Source organism: Dromaius novaehollandiae, chromosome W (assembly GCF_036370855.1).
Source record: "Dromaius novaehollandiae isolate bDroNov1 chromosome W, bDroNov1.hap1, whole genome shotgun sequence".
NCBI classification, from domain to species: domain Eukaryota; kingdom Metazoa; phylum Chordata; class Aves; order Casuariiformes; family Dromaiidae; genus Dromaius; species Dromaius novaehollandiae.
This window is the reverse complement of record NC_088130.1, coordinates 60,953,343-60,972,690: the sequence shown is the minus strand read 5'-3', so window position 1 is coordinate 60,972,690 and position 19,348 is coordinate 60,953,343. Positions and strand designations below refer to the sequence as shown.

At 44.6% G+C, this 19,348-nt stretch overlaps 1 protein-coding gene across 2 annotated transcripts in view; it reads left to right on the top strand.

Annotated features, from left to right (window-relative positions):
* The window catches only part of LOC112987802 (dynein axonemal intermediate chain 1), a 149,077-nt gene that overhangs the window by 72,280 nt on the left and 57,449 nt on the right, over positions 1-19,348 (top strand). For both annotated transcript variants that reach the window (XM_026107851.2, XM_026107850.2), the window contains exons 14-15: positions 14,371-14,460; positions 19,065-19,152. In XM_026107851.2, the coding sequence (XP_025963636.1) occupies positions 14,371-14,460; positions 19,065-19,152 (178 nt within the window). The remainder of the gene's footprint in view (positions 1-14,370; positions 14,461-19,064; positions 19,153-19,348) is intronic.

Here is a 19,348-nt window from a genome sequence, read left to right as displayed (position 1 = left end):
CTGTTCAGCCGGAGAAGTCCATCCTGAAGCCGTAGGCTCACTTTCGCCTCTTGGGGGAAGACTGGAGAACTTGAACTTGGGTGTATGAGAACCACATGCAGAGAATGAGCGGAGAGATGTGACGTGCTGTGAACCAGTGGAAACCGCAGTTTCCCAAGTGCTGCCAGCTTCATGTTCAAGTGATTTGCACTGTTGTAGACCAGCCAAAAGAGGAAGGAGGTATGAACTGCCATAGCAGTTCTGAGATGGAGAGGACTCCTGTAGTCAGCTGGAGGTGGTTGAGGCAGGACACAGTGCTGTGGCAGAACTGCTTGATAAAATCTTTGGCAGCATGTTTGTTCAGAACTTTATGGGCCACTTCTTGGAGCCACTTTAAGGTTAGACAAGGTAAGTGCCCAAATGCTTCTTCCTAAGTATCTTTGACATTAATGGACAAAATCACTGATCTTGTAACAACAATGTTGTATTTTTTTGAGATAATGTCAGAGTATACCTTCTGGAGATTCAGCTTCTCTAGCTGGTGATTTTTAAACTGCACCCTGAGTCTGGATTCTTGCAGGTTAGAAATTCTCTTGCAAAGCATTGAAACCCTCTCTTGCAGATCATGTAAGGTTTGTCTGAAAGGGAGCTCTTTCCCTTTGATGCTACTTTTCCCTCTGTACTTCATACAGATGCTGAACTTTCTGCCTTCTGCTGTCACTGCTGCTTGCTAAGTAGATTTTTCTCTAGCACTGTGTTTTTCTTTTCCCTCCTTATCCTTTTACTTAAGATCTGAACCATCTTATTGTCAGTTTTCAGGCCGTTTATTTCTTTTCTGATGCCTGCAAGCAAAGTATGTATAATTTTTTGCTTGTTAGTTGTAGTTGTGCTAGTTCATGGAGAAAACTTCACTCTTAAAATTTAAGAGTCCCTAAAGGCCTTGAGATGTTGGAAAATGTTAGTCTGAAGTTTCAAATGGCAGAGAAGTTATAATGCAGTTGTTTGGCTGCTTGGATCTTTGAATCCTATTCTATTACTTTATAGCAATTGCAAAAGTTAACAAAATATTTAACAGGAATCAGGAAGTTGTGTTGGTGGAAAAAAGTATTTCTATGCTGGTCTGTAAAATGTGACTGCCCTGGTCTAAAATGCTGATTGCTAGGTACTGAAAATAGATGGAGGAAGCACACAGACTAGATGGGTCTTAATAGCACGGACCCAGCCTGTGAAAGACGGAGTGCTTCGCTGAAGAAGAGGAAATAAAGATAAGAGAGAGATAAGGGCAGAGCTATATGCAAGCTGGGCAGGGACTTTGTAAGTGAAGCCATAGTGATTCATAGCAAGGTGCGGGAAGCAGGGGCTCGCCACAGCTGATGCATTGGGACCTTCTGCAGCCTCTTGCCACCCCACAAGGCCGGGGTGAGCTGTGGTCTGGGAGACGCGCGGCACCTGGCTCTCCCCTTCCCTGCTGCAAGTCTGCTCGATTCTGCGATGACGGGAACCTTCTGTCAGGCACATTGCAGATGCTGTCTCTGACTTAGCAGCATCAGACAGCTTGGGGATTTGGATGTGAGCCTGCCTGCCGTGTGTGTCTGCTTTCCCTACACATGGAGCAAGGAACTTCACATTTTGTCTGTAAATTGGAAATCTTGCTCGATGAGCACAGTCAGAATTGAAACCAGGAGCCGTGAACTGCAATAGGTTGAATACCCCAGAGCTTTGCTGGCCTCTGGCACCCGTCATTCAGTTGCATGTTGTGTCTGACACAGGAACATGACCACTGACAGGACAAACAGGAAGAGTCTAATGTTTGGTTCCTTGCTCCTCAGCTGTTAACATACCAGCCTAATAAATACAGCAGGAAGCGCTGTGAGGTGAATAAGCAAGCAGATTCCTGGTGAAACACTGTACCAAGCAGAGCATCCAAATCCCAGCAGGAAGAAAACAAACTGAAAGTAGGGCCAGCCTTATCCAATTCTATTTATAACTGAGCTGTGCTTCCTCACATAAATCTGAGCCTCTGAAGCATGAATGATGCACAGGCCTCAGGCTGGGTCTTTGCCCTGCATGAATGTCACTCTCATGGCCATATTCTCTGCTCAGCTCAGTGCTGGAGTCACTCCCAACATCACTGAACATGTTTTTTGGTAGGAGATGTTTTGCTACCCTCTTTTTGCCTCTCAAAGCAGGCGTGTGGTATGTGAATGCGGTGGTGCAGTGGGCCTGATTCTTCTCTCCTGTCCGCTGATCCTGCACGCTTGAGTTCATTGGTGTCCAAGAGATGGTGCTTGGGACTGTGAGCCCCAAGAGGAAGCTTTCAAGGTGGTACCTGTGGAAGAGAGGTGATTTTCAGAAGAGGAGTGTTTATGAAGCTAAATATGACATGGGAGTTTATTTTACGTGAAATCCTCAGTGATGGTGAGCACATCTACTGAAAGCTTCCCTTGGTGGTGGCCATGCTGGCTACTCCACTGCCTCTCCTGTTTGGCAGAGGAAACTTTTGAGGAGGAGCAAACATGAGGAAGACCTGTAGTAAGGCTTGCGAGTTGCCATATGCTACTAGAATGAGAGGAAGCATTTGTAAATTATTATGCAGGATGTTCGTACTATTGCCTGGAGCAGGAGCAACCATCTCAGACCAGATGATCCTGGTGTTTCCTTATACCCATGAATAAAGCCATCAGCCAGCTTCCTGCCCATGAGCAGATAACCGATGGCCTGCAGAAGAGTGCTGCTCCAGGAGCATCCAGGCTCTCGGGGACCTGACCTCCTTATCAGCCCTTTTGCTGTGTTTTCCCTTCCAGGGTGCTTTGAGATGGTTTGGGTTGTCATAGCAGTATGCTGAAGAGTTCTGCCTCCTGGATATTTGCTTGGTGAGTTATTGTCTTGCCAAGCTGGCTGCCTTGGATGCTACCTAACATCTTTGTAGATGGAGAGTCTGTCTTCATTTCAGTACCTATCAACTGTAACCAAATCTGTGAGCCACCCTGACTCTCCTATCTAGCATGTTTATTATCAAGAAAGCTGTGTATGCAAAAAGGCAGTAGATAAAGTCAGGAGACATCAGGGTAAATCCATAATTCTGCTTCAGATAGGATGGCAGGGATCACTTTGGGCTAGAGTTGTTCATTAAAGATGAAAGAGCAATAAAGGAAGCACAAACTAAATTGGAAGCCATTGGGATCTTTGAACAGTTTGACATTCGTCAGCCATCTAAACCATCTCCTCTCTAATGCAAACAGTACAGCCAAGCATTTAAATATTACTGGGTCACCTTTAGGAAGATGTGCTCATTATGGACCTTATCTCTTTAATGGTTTCTATCATGGGGGCAAGTTACTCCCTAAGCACGTTGAGCTGATCCATTGTGTCATGTTGCATGATTTTAAAGAAGTAAACCATCAACATATTTTTCTACAAAGGACAGAATACCACTGAGAACTCTTCTCTGCTTAGCTTTTCTCTTATCTGTAGATTGCTGTCATAGCTGAAACATTTACATTTAAAAGAAAATCCAGATTTTCAGGTTAGGAACATTTTTCAGTGGATTTATTTTTAAGTGTTTTTTATATATATGTAAATCAAAGTAATTTTTATTTATATCTCTCCATCAGCTTTTACTCACTCTCATAAGACTTGTCTGTTACACAAAGGAATCTCATCTATTGCAGTGAATGATGCAGTCAAGGTCTGGTTGAACTTGACATGCAGTAAACTCATGAGATGTGAGACTGAATTTCAAATCAGACTGAATCTTCATTTCTGGAACTGGAGAACTGTTCCTGAATCACAGAAATTAGAACTGGCAGAGGCTGTGAGAGGAGAGTCCCCTTCCTCCCAGCCAGGGCATCACAGGTCTTGCGATATCATTCCTGAAGTGCTCTCTTGAAAATGAGACTGAATAATCTAGCTGTCTTCACCAGTACTGAATAGACTGAAGTCATTACCTAATACATCTTACATGGTACACACCTTTTAATGCATGTGAAAAGGATTTCTGTATTTTTTCCCCAGCAGCATCACTTTGCTGATTCCCTCACCAGCCTCTGATCTTTTTCTGTACTACTGCCACTTAACCAGAAATTCCCAAATTTGTACTTGTTTATACGCTTTCTTCTTCCTGTCTGTGGCACTTTGCACTTGTCTTTATTGAATTTCACCTTGTTGTTTTCAGACTGTCTCCAGTTTGTCAGGATAAGTTTGAGTTCTGATTCTGACAAAATCCTCTCCCTCTAAACTAGCGTCATCTGCAAATATCCCGTACATTTTGCAATCCATTTTGCAAGTTACTAATTAAAAGACTGAATGGAGCTGGACCCAGGACAGTCCCTTTTGGGACCCATCTACAGATGTTTTCCCAGGTGGCCAGGAAATTGCTGATTATTACTCCTGAAGATTCATTTTTCAATTACTCATCCACTTCATAATAATTACATCTAGACCTTATTTTCTTAGCTTGCTTCAGAAAACATCACAGGGAGTATGTCTAAAGCCTTACTAAATTAAAGGTAAATCACATCTGCTGCTTCCCTCTAATTCTTTAGACCCATTACCCTGTAAAGGAAGGAAATCAATTTTGTTTGACAAGATCTTTCCTTGACAAGCCGTATTCACTGTTTCTTATCTTCTTATCCTGTAAATACTTACGTATTGATGACTTAATAGTTTGTTCCAGTTCTCAGATTCAGGGTTAGGCTGACTGGTCTACAGTCCTGTAACCTATTTTTCAAGACGGGTTTTGTTTTGGGTTTCCTGGGGGAGTTATTTGCTCTTTTCCAGTCCTTTAGGACCTCTCCGGTCTTCTGTTTCTCATAGATAATTGCAAATGATTCAGAGATTGCTTCAGCTGCTGCCTTAAGCACCCTAGGATGAATTTCATCAGGCCTTGCTAAGCTGAATATGTCTATCTGTCTTATTTCAGCATTCTGGCCTTAAAGTTAATTTTATTAAATGTCTAGTCACAGTTTATCTTTTTATACAGGACTGAAACAAAGAAGGCCTTGAATACTTCTGCCTTACATGTGGTTCACAGTGGGACCTACTTCCCTCTATGTAAAGGATGAACGGGGTCTAGCAATCAGAGGATCAGATGACCCTTTCTGGGACATCTGATTTTGGCTCCATGCGGGCACCCGTGTCCTGGCCCTAGTCTCCAATTTCTCCCCCCCACATGCATCTTAGGCAGTGGCCAAGTTTCAAGACATGCAATGACTCTTGAGGCTGACAGTGGGCCAGGCAGCCCAGTTCTCCCCATATGGCAGACCTGATTCTTCCTTTTGGGGGCAGCTGCTCCTCTTTAGTTATGGCTGCATTCTTCTATCCTGTATGTTTTTACCATCACCTTGTCTAGAGCTCAAGAATGTGGACAGAGACAGGGACAAGGCATTCATTGCTGTACTCCTGAGAAAAAAAGTCATGTGTGCTTTCATGGCTTGTGCTTTCTATGGCAATGTTGGCTGAAGCTGTTACTTTGTCTGAGATTTTTCATTCTTACCACATGTACCACAGCACAAATGATGTCTGCTTCCCAATGTAATGATCAGGAATGATAACAAGCCCTGATACAAGCCAGCAACCTCTTTTGATGAGCATGCACCACACGGCAGGAGTCCTGTATGCTGTATCACACCGTGCAGGCTCCAAGATGGGCATGCTGGCTGCCCCATAGTTCTGGTCCTCCTCATTAGGGGACCTACTGGAGCTCACCATGGCTCCTTCCTTTCTGCTTCCCAGATTTACATTTGGCAGTAAGCTCAGACCAACAGGTAGCCAGGGCACAGCCAAATCTTCTTCTGACTTATGGCCTGTCGGACGGCCAAGCTGCACTCAGGGCCCAGGAGCTCCCTTGCCCCAAAGTATAGACTCAGCCAAAGAGGTTGGCAGGGCTGCTCTGACCTAAAACTTGGAGCAAGCATTCTGCCCCCAATTGTCATAGCACCGTAAGATCTTCATTCTTGCCTCAAGTCAAGGTGAGTCATCTGGATTTAGCTCAGTCTTGTCTTCATCCCAACTAACCATGGTGAGAAGTGAGGTGTTCTGTCTTTCTTCTTCCAACCTACACATAGGACAACTTGTACTGCTAAGTTAGCATGGGGAACCCCACACACTGCCTTGCTCCTCACCCCTAAAACTTGCTCTGCCTGTCACTTGGGGTGTATAACCACTGACAGTGGTGTTACTTTGCATGTGAATGAAGTAGCCTGTGCTTTCTAGATGACTGAGTGAGTTGGTGTTTTAGGGTCTCTTGTGACTGATTTCAGGAGAGCAGCCTTGCTCTTTGTGTGTTCTCCCCCAGGTGAAGGCCTTGGCATCACTTTTGATAGCTGGCTGATGATCCTCAGTGAGGCAGCAGGGCCCACTTATGGGGCCAGGCTGATGAGCCTGATAAGGAGCAAAGAAGAGCTGGCAGCATGCTGGATGCAGGGCATTTGGGGACTTTGTTATATAGGCACTACTTTGTCTCAGCAGCAAGGAGGGACAAGCTACTTGCTCCAGCAAAGCAGAAAGTCAGCAGACTCAGGATCAGCTGACTGTCCTAGGGGACTTTCACCACTGTGGATCCCTTGGGCAAACAGCAGAGGCGAGTGATAAGGGCAAGGGAATAAACAAAAAGCTCACACTTTGTCATTGACAGAAGGAGAAGAATGTGAAAGATTTCTTCTCTACTGGTAATGACTTGATGCTTCCAGATGCTGTTTAACTGAGAATAGCTGGCAGGAACGAACAAGAAACACATTTGGAGGTGATAGAGGGAAGAAATGAGAACTATTTCTTAGCTCAAATCGAAGATGGCAGTAGGGGAGTTCAGGAGAACATTCACTCCAGGAACACAGGAGGGGACGGCCTGGCTCCAAAAGAAGTGACTTATAAAGCAAATTATCGTGGATCACCACTTCAGCACGAGCCCTCAGCGTGATACTGAGGCAGCCTATCACATCTGCAGATGTATAAAAACAGGATATCAGCAAAATGGAAAAAGTATCCTTGTGTCTTTACACAGACAAAAGGTGACCAGTGTTCAAATAGCATGCCGAGGTTTAGTGTTTCTGCTTTAAGAAGGATGGGTACTGCTGGATAGAGTTTGGTCTCTGAGCATCCACACTGTGTTCATCTGTCAGCTGGTGCTCTGGGCCATCATGTGACTGATGCAGCTGAACTGCATGCGTGAGAGCTTGCACCCTCACTAAATCACAGAGCATGTTCAGCTCTCCTGCCTTGAGAGAGCCCCAGAGCTCTGCTGGCACTTCACTTTGGCCCAAGCTTGTGTGCGTACAGAGCATGTGGAGGTGTGGACTTGAGAGTGGGTTTATATCTGTGCTTTGCTGCTAGGGCAAGTACAGCCAGAGACAGCTGAGGGGTGATTCACTTGCTGTGTTTGGGTGCCTGCTCAAGAAGCAGATGTTTGCTAGTGGGTGGCCTTGATTTAGGTCTTGGGTAGAAGTCTTTGGCCACTGTGAGTGTAACAGAGAAGTGTCTGAATCTCCCTATGTGTCTCATGTGCTCCCACGGTATGGTTGGGTAACTAGGATTCTTGCTGCAAAACATTGCCTGGCTCTCTGGAGGGGCTGGGAAGCACTTGCGTTCCCATGATTCACAGATGGGCTCCTGTGTGAGACTGTGACGCAATTCAGATTTGAAGCCAGATGGGTGAACACCCTGAACTGTCGTGCTAGGCAGAATGGCAAGCTATCCGAGAGCAAAGGAAAGGCAGGAAGTGCAGAGAGAGCCCGGTGCAGCTGTATCTAGAGCTTTTCAGTGAATTACAAAGGAACTCTGAAGCGTGGAAACAAAGACACATGTTTAAAGCTGAGTATTAGAGAAAAGTGTGAAGACATAGGAACAAAACTAGAAGAGATGAAGGTGCAAAATGAGCTATGATTATCATGGGTCGTAAAAGGGAAGAGGAAATATTTGGGAAGTACAATAGAAGTTAAAGGAATGACAAGTATAGGCCCATAACTAAAGCAAGCTTTCAGTTAATACTGAGTGGTATGAAATGGATAAAATATTTGATGCCACATTGTTTAATCTTACAATAAACATCTGAGACTGGCTGCTTAATATGATTAATGCAACAAGGGGATGAGAGGAAAGGCCAGAATAGGGAAAGAGCATGTTAAAGAGTATTTAGATGAGACAGGTGTATGCTGATCAGCATGACCTGCTTAAAAATAGCCTGGAGTACTTAAAGAATTAGCCAGAGCAATCTCAGACTATTAGCAAGCGTCTTAAGAAGTTTTTCGGCTACATCCATCCTGAACTGTAAACATAGGCTAGTGTTTTTATGCAAGCCCATATGCAGCATCCAGACTGATTAAGTACAAATCTCTACTCAGATGCAGGGTTGGGGTGTGCTCTGGGGCATGGGTGTGAAGAAGCATCACTCTGCTGCTTCCAATGGATGAACATACTCGTGATGTGGTCGGATTAGAGTAGGGATACATGTGAAGTCTGCTGTTATCAATCCCAAAACACTTTTCAGTGATGTCAGGGAGCCAATACCTGGAAAAAGACGTTCCTGCAGATGCGTTTCTTGAAGGGGCTGTCCTTTCACGCAGGAGAGACCATGGCATGAAAAGGGTACAGGGCCCAGAAGCCAGCATGTGGACAATACACCCAGGCTAGAAGCATCCAAAACCAGCCATGGGGACTCAAAGTGTGGATGATGAAGCATGCAGTGCATGAGGCTACACTCAGGCCTGTAGTACAAGCATAGCCATGGAAAGGAGAAAAGGTCCCAAAGGAACAGAAAAGTGAAAAAATATCTTGGGAAAAATGGTGCAAATGGACCCAGGGTATCACTGACCAGCCAGACCAATTTTGATGACTGGAAAAACACTGGAACAAATGGCAAAACCATCTGTAAATGTCTAGATAACAAGGTGACTCAGAGAAGCCAAGATGGATTTGTCCAGAATAAATTGTCAAGCCAGTGTAATTTCTTTTCTTTCTTTTGTTTCAGAGAAATGGGCATCATAAAGAAGGGGGAGGCAGCCGAGGTTATCACCTCTATCCATCTTGCCTTGACTAAAGCTTTTGATCCAGGCTCATACAGTGACATTCTTATAAGCAAAGTAGAGAAATATGGATTAGATAAAATCACCATAAAGAAGCTGCTCAGGTGGCTCAGGCAATGTGCTCCAAGAACAGTTATCCAGGCTTGCTGTCAGACTGTGAAGATGCTTCAAGTGAGACCCTCCAGTTGGCAGTCCAGGCTCTTCTTTTGATCAATACTTTCATTAACAACTCCAATTACAGAATAAGGAAGCCCCCTTGGGAGGACAAGGCACTTTGCAGGACAAGATTGTGTTCAAAATGATCTTGATAAATTGGAAGAAAGGTCCACAATCAATGTGATGAAATTCAATAAAGACAAGAGCAAATGCTACATTTAGAAAGGGGAAATTAAATGCATGGATACAAAACAGGGGATGACTGGTTAGGCAGCAGGGTGCCAGAAGGAGGATTATAGCAGATCACAGCCAATGGTCAGCAATGCGATATTGTTGAGAGACACATGCCGTTCTGCTGTGTTAGCAGGAATCTAAGATACAGGAGGTTGCAGCTCCTGTCTGCTCATGCCTAGGGGAGGCCCAGTACAGCATGTTTCCAGCTGCAGAGAAGGGCTGAAGGAGAGGAACAGGAATGATGAAGTCTTAGAGAGCAGGACCTGGAAGGAACACTGAAGTAATGGGTTTTGTCTGATTGAGAAAGAAGAGAAAGGAGCAGTGACACTATTACCTCTTCTTGTCCCTTTGAAGACTCTTTTAAGGGGGGAATAAACAGTCTCTGTGTCCACTGGAGAGATGGCAAGAAGTAATTGGCTTGATGTGCAGTAGAGGAGATTTCTCATATACAGCCAATAATATAATAATATAACAATAACAATATAATAAAGGCCGAACACTGACAGTCATCACATGGGAGGTGCCTGTCATTGGAAACTTGTGAGAACAGGCCAGATGAATTGTTAGCAATGGTAGGGGTGTACCTGATCCTGCCTCAGAGCAGGATAGAGGTCCTCTTTGGTCCCCTCTGAAGCCTACACTGCCATGATGGCTTTGCTGAGGGCTGCACTGATTACCAGGTTGGCACTGGAAGGAATTTGTCTCCAGGTAACATTGGCAGGGACCTTCTTCAGCAGCCCAGGGAGTTTGTCACCTGCTGGACTCATCTGAGCATGTCTTACCCAAACAGTTCCTGTAAGGGGGACCTGGGGATTCAGTAAAGCCTTTGTGTCTCCTCTTCTTTACCTGTGGCAGACCTTACTCTTTTTTTAAGTGCTGAGTGACCAGAACTCCTTTATTAGATTTAGGACAGGAGTCAGTGGAGCCCTGGTACTCCAACTCCAGCAAAGGGCTCCAAGAAAGATAATTAACAAGAACGGACGGAATCGCTCAGCAGTCATTGTGCATCTGTCATGTGTTGCACCCCACAGTCGGGCTTTGGCAAGCTGAGAGCCAGCCGGAGGGATTTGTGTTTGCAATAGCAGGTGTCACCTTACGAGAAAGCAATCAAATCAGCCTCATGGCAGGGATTATTTTGACCAATTGTATTTTGCCAATATGAATGACTAACAGCCGCCACACCATGAAAACTGATCTAACATTATTTCTTTTATAGAAGTGACATCAGAAACATGGGAATTTTCAAATCAGATTGGATAAATGGTCTAATCTCCTGCCTTGGACAGGAGCCACTACCAGCTGCTATAGACAAAGATGATAGTGGATTACTGCCCTGCCAGCCCTCTGTACATAGCAGTGAACATGCAGATTTCTACCTTTATTTTTCTATAAACAAATACAGTTTTATATAGTCTTCCAAAAAAAAAAGGCTTCACAAAATAAAGATTAAAAAGTGCTAGGCTCTTCTCACGGTTACCTCATAGCAATGAGTTTCACAGGCTAATTTTGCGCTGCAAAAAACAGTCAGGTTAAAGATCATATTCAAAAAAAGAGCAGTTTTCCTTGATTTTATTATGGATCCCACAGTGATCAGTCACAGCAAATGACTTACAGCATTATGTTTACTTGTCTCCATTCCACTGTTTACACACACTTTTCTTTCTCATGTGGTTCTTTACTTTCACCATATCATAACTGAACATTTGCTTTTAATCGTATCATGCAGCCAAAATCCCGGGATCATTATCACAAGCTTCAGAAAAGAAATAACTTCTTCCTACCATGTGCACAATTGCCTAGTGCTCTTGTCAAATGTCCCACCCCACACAGCACAGATATTGCTGATGGCAGGAGGTTGTGCCATGTTCACAGGCCTTTGGGAGTAGAGAAAAGACCAGTTCTGAGCAGATGCCCAATTTTCTTGCAGTATCGTGAAGGTTAATTACTCTCATAAGCGTTCATGGGATTCAGAGATCAGGAGAAAAAAATCACAGACACTATTAAGGTGTCAGAGGTGTTAAAGGCAAATTGAAAGAATCAAGTGCCAATTTCTGTTTTCTGAAATTCAAGCTAATGTCACTGACGGCTGCTGACAAGCGTCTCAGAATAGATCTTGCTGCCCTTGAGGGACTGTGTTCAGGTTGCTGACTGATTTGAATCTAGAAGCAGCAAGTACACCAAGCAGATCAGCCCACTTGGCTATTTGGGGCAGTCGACCCCCACTATCTGTGCGATGGATGAGGGGAAGTGGTTTGTAACACCTAACTGAGCACCGATGGTAGAAGACTTAAATAGATCCGCATCAGGGAAGGGGTCTTTGGAGTGTGCAAATGCTGGGGAAAAGTTCTTCACTTGGGGAATGCTGGAAGGAAATTGGCTTAGAAAAAGGACATGAGCTCACAGCAGCGTTTGCTTTGTTGGTCACCTCCAAACTAGCTTGCCACAACAAGTTGTGTTAGTGTAGACATGAGGACTCTGGGTGACATTCAGACAGTGGCATCAAGGACAGACTCCAGCAGCTGTGCCTTCATCTACATGTTTTCCGTCAGTGTGATGGTCTGTCACTTGGCTCTAGCTTGGGTGCAAAATGTCTGCATTGTGCTTAGCAAGAGCAGAGCCAGTGAAATCAGCTTCAGCTGCCCCTGCCCAGCTTGAGCACATCCCACTAATGAGAGCCTGGATGTGTGCTTTGATAGTGAGCAAGCTGGGACTCTCCCTTCAGAGAGGGCCTGGACCAGCTGTGACCCTAGCACATACATTGTGTAAATAGTGTGGATGGTGACTCTAGACTTAAGGATGGGCTCAGACCCATGCTTACTGCAGCATGGATGTGTGTGACCTGCAGTCCTCTTTCATGTGTAGCTCAAGGTATTGTTGGGTTCAATCTTCAGGTTTCAGATATTGAGGATCCCCTTTGCCTCTGGTGTGGTCCTGGCACTGTAAAGGATATTTGAGGCACTTGTGCTAACTGCTCCCAGGCTTGAACGGCAAAATCCTTGCATTGTCTTTTCGCAGAAGATACTGCCTTGGGAATTTGCTTCCCCTACCTCAAGCCAAGTTTTTCCCAAATGCTTAGGAAAGTAGATTGAGGAGGAGGAACATGAATTAAGGGAGAGATATGTTGGATATATGAATAAAAAGATCTTATTGTCAGACAGGTTTAGAGTAGCATTTAAAAAAACTTCAAATTTGAAACATATTGTTTTTTATGTGCCCCACGTGAGACACCTGGGGTCTGTGTTTGTTATCAGTTCTCCTAAACACCATATTTCTCACTTTGAATTAAAAATCCTGCCTATACTGACCCCTTCATCTGAAGCACCCGCTGGTGACCATCACTGTCAGTGCTGTGTCATAATCCCAGGAACACATTTGTGGAATAGATACCCAGCACATTTTATGCATTATGGCATGATTCCAGCCTTGGAAATCACTGTTCCTTATATGCACCATTGAACCTGTTCTTGCATCATTAGCCATTTTATTCTGGGCTGTGTTGTACTATGCCACTCCTCTAATGCAAAAAAGCAGAAGGAACCACGGAGAACCTTATTATTTCTCTGGTGCAAGGATGTTCAAAGCTATCTGCTTCTTGAGACTCTTCAGTTGTATCTCATGGCCATGTTACTGGCATTTTGATTTATTCTCTGATGGATTCCCTTAAAAATTTATTTTTCCTTTCTCAGAACATTGTGTTCTAGGTAGGAAACCTGTTTGCTAGAGGATTAATTACTTTTTGGTGAGTCTCTTGCTGAATTTTCATGCTCCACAGAACTTCATAGTATAAACAATTTTCTAAAATAGAATTAACACTGTTTCTCCCAAGGTAGTAATATCACGATACGCAGTCTGTATAATTAAAGTATACAACTGCTGCTTATTTTCTGGAAATAGGTTCCAGATAAATAACTGGTCATAGATGGAGTATTTGGTAAGCACTAGGATACTCATGTCTGTTTATCACGGATGATATCTAGGAAAATGTATCTCCTGCAATGCTTGGACGGGGACAAATACACCTTTGAAAACCTCAGCAGAGTCTGCAGAAATGCTTGTCCCTGTCTTAAACTGACAGATGCCGACAGGAGTGTATGTTGACAGGCCCAGTGACAAGTCATACTTTTCCCTTCAGCCTGATTGAATTCCTAGATCTGAAAATCGAGCGTTCTTAATGCTTTTGGTCTAACTGAAATGTTTCTTCTAAACTATAAGCTATTTATCTGGGTTCTAATCTGTCCTGCTGAGCTGTCTCAGTCAAAAGGCAAATCTCCTTACCAGGCAGACTGATGCTCTGAAGGTGTAGGAAGTATTTCAGTTTTAATGGGGACATTCTGATCCCCCTAAACAGGAAGACCCTACAGACCCCTGTCCTGCATTGACTGCAAGGGTTTGTCTGCCTCCCATATAGGGATGGAAAGCTAATTTGAAGTGGGCTGGCTGAAGGGTAACCACGTGGCACTGTGCTTGGAGTAATTAGCCAAATGGGATGGGGTTAGTTTGCAGAGGGCAATGATTTACTCGTGTGAATATCCTGCTTTGGGAACCCTTGCATGGCACTACCACTATTGTTTGGAGCTGGCTTAGGGATCTCTGAGATGGTGCTGTGCTGTAGCATCTAGCGCTGTATATCTCAGACACGTCAGAAGACCTGTCCTTGATAGCAGTGCTCCCGTCGATGCCAGGGGAGGTGGTCCTGGGTTAGACGCAGAGTTCTCAGGTGTGGGACTCTGCCCTCTCACCAGCATCCCTGCAGGAAAGGTGCAGTCCCACACCTGAGTGACGGGAGTCCTGGGGGCACTTGTAACACTGCCTGTGGAGAGCAGGGAGTGTGTGTGGATGCTATGAGATGCCCAGCATCAGGCCTCTTGGGTGGAAACCACATCCTCTTCAGGAAGGATGAGAGAGGACACTGCTGAATGCCCAGTACTCTGCTTTGCTAATGCTGAGTGCTCTGTGCTGACTGGGACTGTTTGCTTGTTTTAAGGTCAAGTGGCAGAAGGATGATATGGACAACAATTTGAACTTCTTCTCTGTTTCCTCAGATGGGCGGATAGTGTCGTGGACTTTAGTTAAGGTAAGCAGTAGGTGGCAATTTCCTTTCCCGGCCAAATTAATGCCAATTGCCTCTGAAGTTCAATGATGCACTAGATGTATTATTATTTATAATGAGTCAGGTTTGAAAAGAAGGGGCAGCAACAGATTGCAGGTGCAGTCACAGCTTGCTGCTGCTGGCCTCCAGCTGGTCTGGGGCTCCAGGCTAAACTTTGAAATAGGCAGAACCAGCCAGCTTCTTGCTCTGAGCCTACCCTTCATCCTGCCTGTAGCTGTGGACTGCAGAACAGAGATCCATGGGCCTGGAGATGAGAGATCATTTTCCTGCTTTGCAGCTGCAGGAATTCAAGATGGATCCTTGCTCTGAAGCCCTCCTTGTCCTGGGAGAGTCACCCAGAGACAGGGCAGAATGATCTGCTTTCTTCTCCACCTTCAAGACTCCCACTCCCAAAATGCTCCCCTACAGATTTCAATTCAGAATGGCACTGGGAAGGTACAACCTCCTCCCCAGCTCCTGTGTGACTTTTCATGCTCTGTCTTTGATCATTTTTTCTTTTGGAGCACATGCATTGATAGAGACTTAGCCTTCATGTCCCTAAATGACCCTTAGATTTATGTCTCTGAATCTCACTCTGTTTTTCTCTACTGGCTAGTTGATTTTACGCTTAAAGATTTCAAATCTTCTACCTCAAAAATAACTGAATTACCCTAAAATACATGCACTTCAAAATAGCTGTGCTATTTTTCCCCAGCAAGCAAAGAAAGTTCTTTACATCCTTGGGTGCTCTTTTTTCCAACCCTTTATACCAAGCTGCTCAAAGCTTGTCTGTTCTGAGCATTTTAGGCCTTGTTGCCATGGGCAGGGATTCACATCTAACACTGTGTATTAGACCCATAGTTACACTAGGAGAGGGAGCCCCTTCCAATGAACACAACAAGAGAGTGCGTTGATTATTAGTTCCTTGCAAACTGCTCCTGGTTCATATAAGCAACTTTAGATACAAAAATCTCTCTTATAATAAATCGGTCCCAAATCTCTCTCCCACATGAGCTCTTGGAGCTTTGTAGACAGGGACAGGTAAACACTGTCCCAGTGCTCAGCTCCTATTTTAATCCCTTGTATAGAAATGCTGAAAAGATTTATGATCAAGTGGGTAAGACAGACCTCTGGGTGGAGGTCATACAGTTAAGTACATCTGGTTAAGGTGGCTTAGCTGAGCATCAATAACAGAGTGTGCTCAGCCTGATACACTTAGGAGGTGTCACGCTTCGGAGTAAGGCTCTTGTATTTTAAACTTCAGAGAAATGCCACGGTTGGGACAACCTATGAGTGTGCAGATGGACTCTGATGGCAGTTCACCTGGTAGAGAGCCTTTTGCTACATTTCTGTGATTCATCTATGCTTAACTGTGTTCCCACATCATAAGCTGTTCATTTCTAGTCCCCCTGAGCATGCTCTATACCTGCTTTACCATCCCTGGTGTGAATTTTGAGATCTGCTTAGCACAATGTTATTTCTACTAATTCCTTGCACTTCTGTTATAAGCTTGGCCACAGCTTGACCATGTGGAAATCTCTGTTTTATTAGGTTTTTGATTTTTTTAAGGCGAAGTTAGCAGAGCAGTTATGTACTTAGCAGGCAAGGGTTGAAAACAGCACATTTTTACATGCTGTCAGGTTTCTTTTCTTGGACTGAGATTGACAGGGAAAGCAAGAGACAGAATCAAGAGGGCGTTTTGTTACCTGTGGTTTTGTACCCAACAAGGAGGAATGGACAACCAGCTTGAACTCCAGATAGTTTTACAAAAGAACGCTCTCTGAGCTTTATTTAGAATAAAGCTAAAGAAACTCCAGATCTTCTGTTTGGAAATTCGTAGTGCAAATATGGAATAGATGAAGGAGAACTTCATTAATCTTTTTGAAAGGACTATCCAGAAGTAAAGCTTCTTCAAACACTGATAACACTTCCAACACTGAGAGCACAAAGCAAATAAATTCCTTCTTACTTCCAGCTGGAAATTTGGCAAGCCCCACTCAAAATTTGCATAGAAGAGTTGTCAAATGCTAGCTGGGAACAGCCAGTCGGCCCTGACCATGGTGGCTATCTCAGTTAGGAACTGACACGATCACTTTGGACAAACTTCAAGAAACGTTAGTGCATGAGCTGTGTGTGCTAAGGCTGTATTCTTGGCCTGTTTCTGGGATGATCTATCATGACGGTGTAAAACTGCAAAGAAGGATGGAGGACTTCTGCAGCTGGGTGACTCTGTTTTCCCACTTTGGATCCACACATTGTATATCAAAAAGGAGAGCTGTCAGAACGACATCAAGAAATCAATTGGTTGGGATGCAGGCTAGTACTGCTTCTCAGGCAGCTTGTCAGCACTCCCAGGTTTGATTACTAGTCATAGCTCACCCTTCCTACATGACCTAGAGCTAAATTACTGAGCAGCTCTGGGCTCCTCCTTTACTTGAGAATAATAATGACTGAAGGGAAATGGGCAGCTGCAAGGCCTAATTCACTAATGCTTACAAAGTGCTTTACAATTCTTAGGCAGAGGCAACATGTTGTTGTTCAGTATTCCTGGAAGGCCAGACTGCTGACAGTCTGTTTACCCGGAGGAATATGTGAATGGCTCAGGTGATAAGCCCAGGAGCAGATGCATTTTCCAGATTGCAGTGCTGGGTATGAAATAAAAACAGCACAATAGTCTGTACAAGTATGATCCCTTTCTGAGGTGAGAGGCTACAGAAGCCATCCACAGAGGAGGCCTAGGCCAGGTGGAGGTGCTGCGAGGGGTCTTCAAAGAAAAGCCTCAGGAAGGTGTGTGCTTAGAGTGGCAGCCTCACGTGGTTTATGTTTCTACCTGAACAGACACTGACTGTGCTAGCACATCTCTGGGCTGCCCAGAGCACATGTCTGACCAGTACAGGCTCTACTAGACACTCTGGGTGTATCAACATGATCAGCTGTGGGCAGCTCCAAAGTCACTCTTCAGACAGGGCCCACATGGCCACCAGATACAGCTTGGATGCAGGCAGGTGACCTCCGGAGAGCAGGCAGACCTCAGTGCCTGGGCAGAGGCAAGTCCCTGCTCAGCATGTCCTGACTGTGCTCACAGCAGCCAAAGCAGGTCTGTTTGGATGGGCAGTGGGTGGCACGTGGAGTGTGCTCTGCTCCTGGACACACTGGGCACTGCTCTTTCCAACTCACATATACCAGCTTATATGACCCCTTTCTTACACATCACTTATGGATTTAACCAACATTCTGCAAGAAGACCCACTAACAGAAGGTAGGACTCTGCAGGCTGCAGGAGTCTGGCCTGCTTCTCACTTCTCTTGCAGATATAAGTTACTGCCACAGAATTTCCCATCAGTGGACAAGGGCACATGGGTATGCAGCAGTGCAAATTAATGAGAAGGAGGTAAATTATTTTACAGGTTTTGAACTTTCTTGAAGCTTCTTTGAATTTGTCCCCTCAAAATACAGTGAAAGTGCCTTACAGAGCATTGTCTCCTCTGAATTGCAGTACTAAGCAGGTGTTCACAAGGTCTTTTCCCACCTTCCCTAACACAAAATTCCCTGAGATTGACTTTCTCAAGCAGAAGCTCCTTATCCACCGGAGTCCTGCTCTGGGCTTAGGGAAACTCCAGCCAAAGCCTGAATCACTGAGCTAAAAAGTTATATTTTGTTCTCACAGTGCTCCAGTGGGAAATCTGCAGATTCATGAAAACATCCAGTCCTCAGCCCACACTGCTCACTAATTTAATCTTTAGTTCTTTGTTCTTTTTATCAGCCCCAGGGTATTCTTATATTCACAACCAACTACATTCTGCAGAGGTATTCTAATTCCCAAAGCTAGTCTAAGAATGGATCTTTGCCCTCTCATTGTTTCTTCGTACTCACCCACATTATGTCTATTTTCATCTGTCTTTTTTCTTCTGCCTAGACTGTAAACTCTTTGGGACATAGCCTTTTTGCTCTGTGTTTGTATAGCACCCAGCACAACAGTGTCCTGGCCTGCAGTGAGAGCTGTTTAGAGCTCTGGTGATAACAACAATATGGGGTACATTTCCCTTGGGGGAGCTGCTTGCTAGAGATGTAGTTATCATTTGAATCCCAGAGCCTGAGATACTGTGAGTAATGGGACATTGTGCTGCTCTGGTAATAATAGGGAGGCGGTAAGAAGCAAGGACCAGCAAGGTGGTAAGTAACTATCCCTTAGCAGGGGAAGAGTGTGGTTTTAGTTAGCCCCGTGGTGATATGCAGTACCCGTCTTACAGCATGCAGGGTGATTTCACTTACCACCATGATTTAAGCTAACAGTAGCAGCGCACACTTGAAAATGTTGACCCAAAAACTCAAAGCTGTCTGGGTCGGCTTCATGTGCCTGCATGGTGTGCTGCAGTGGCCCTCAGCACCAGTGTGTCAAAGCATCAGGTTCCTGGAGGTTTTATGTAAAATAGCACATTACTAGGCTGCCAACTGCAAGCATGAAAAAATAAACAACTTATGGACAGCTTTTTAAAATTCCTCCATAAAATTTAGCATTTTGAAGTACTGAATATCCTGTATTGTTGCTGTAAAGCCTGTTATTCATGTGGAATCTCCTCTGCCTACAGAATGAGCTGGTTCATACAGATGTCATCAAGCTGTCAGTAGAGGGAACAACGATGCAGGGGCCAGAGGGGCTACAGCTGCAAACGTTTGGTAGGAACCCAAGTCCATGCTGATTAATTTCTGGCACAAAGTCTCTAATCAGTCATTTGGGGGAATTAAATTGGAAGTGGGGTGGTGAGGTGCAAAGGAGCTAAAGAAAGGTTACTCCTCCTTGCTTTGGTCATGTAGTAGAGCAAAATCTGTCTGGAGCAGTGGCCACTAGTTGAGGTCAAGGTTTGCTGCTTAA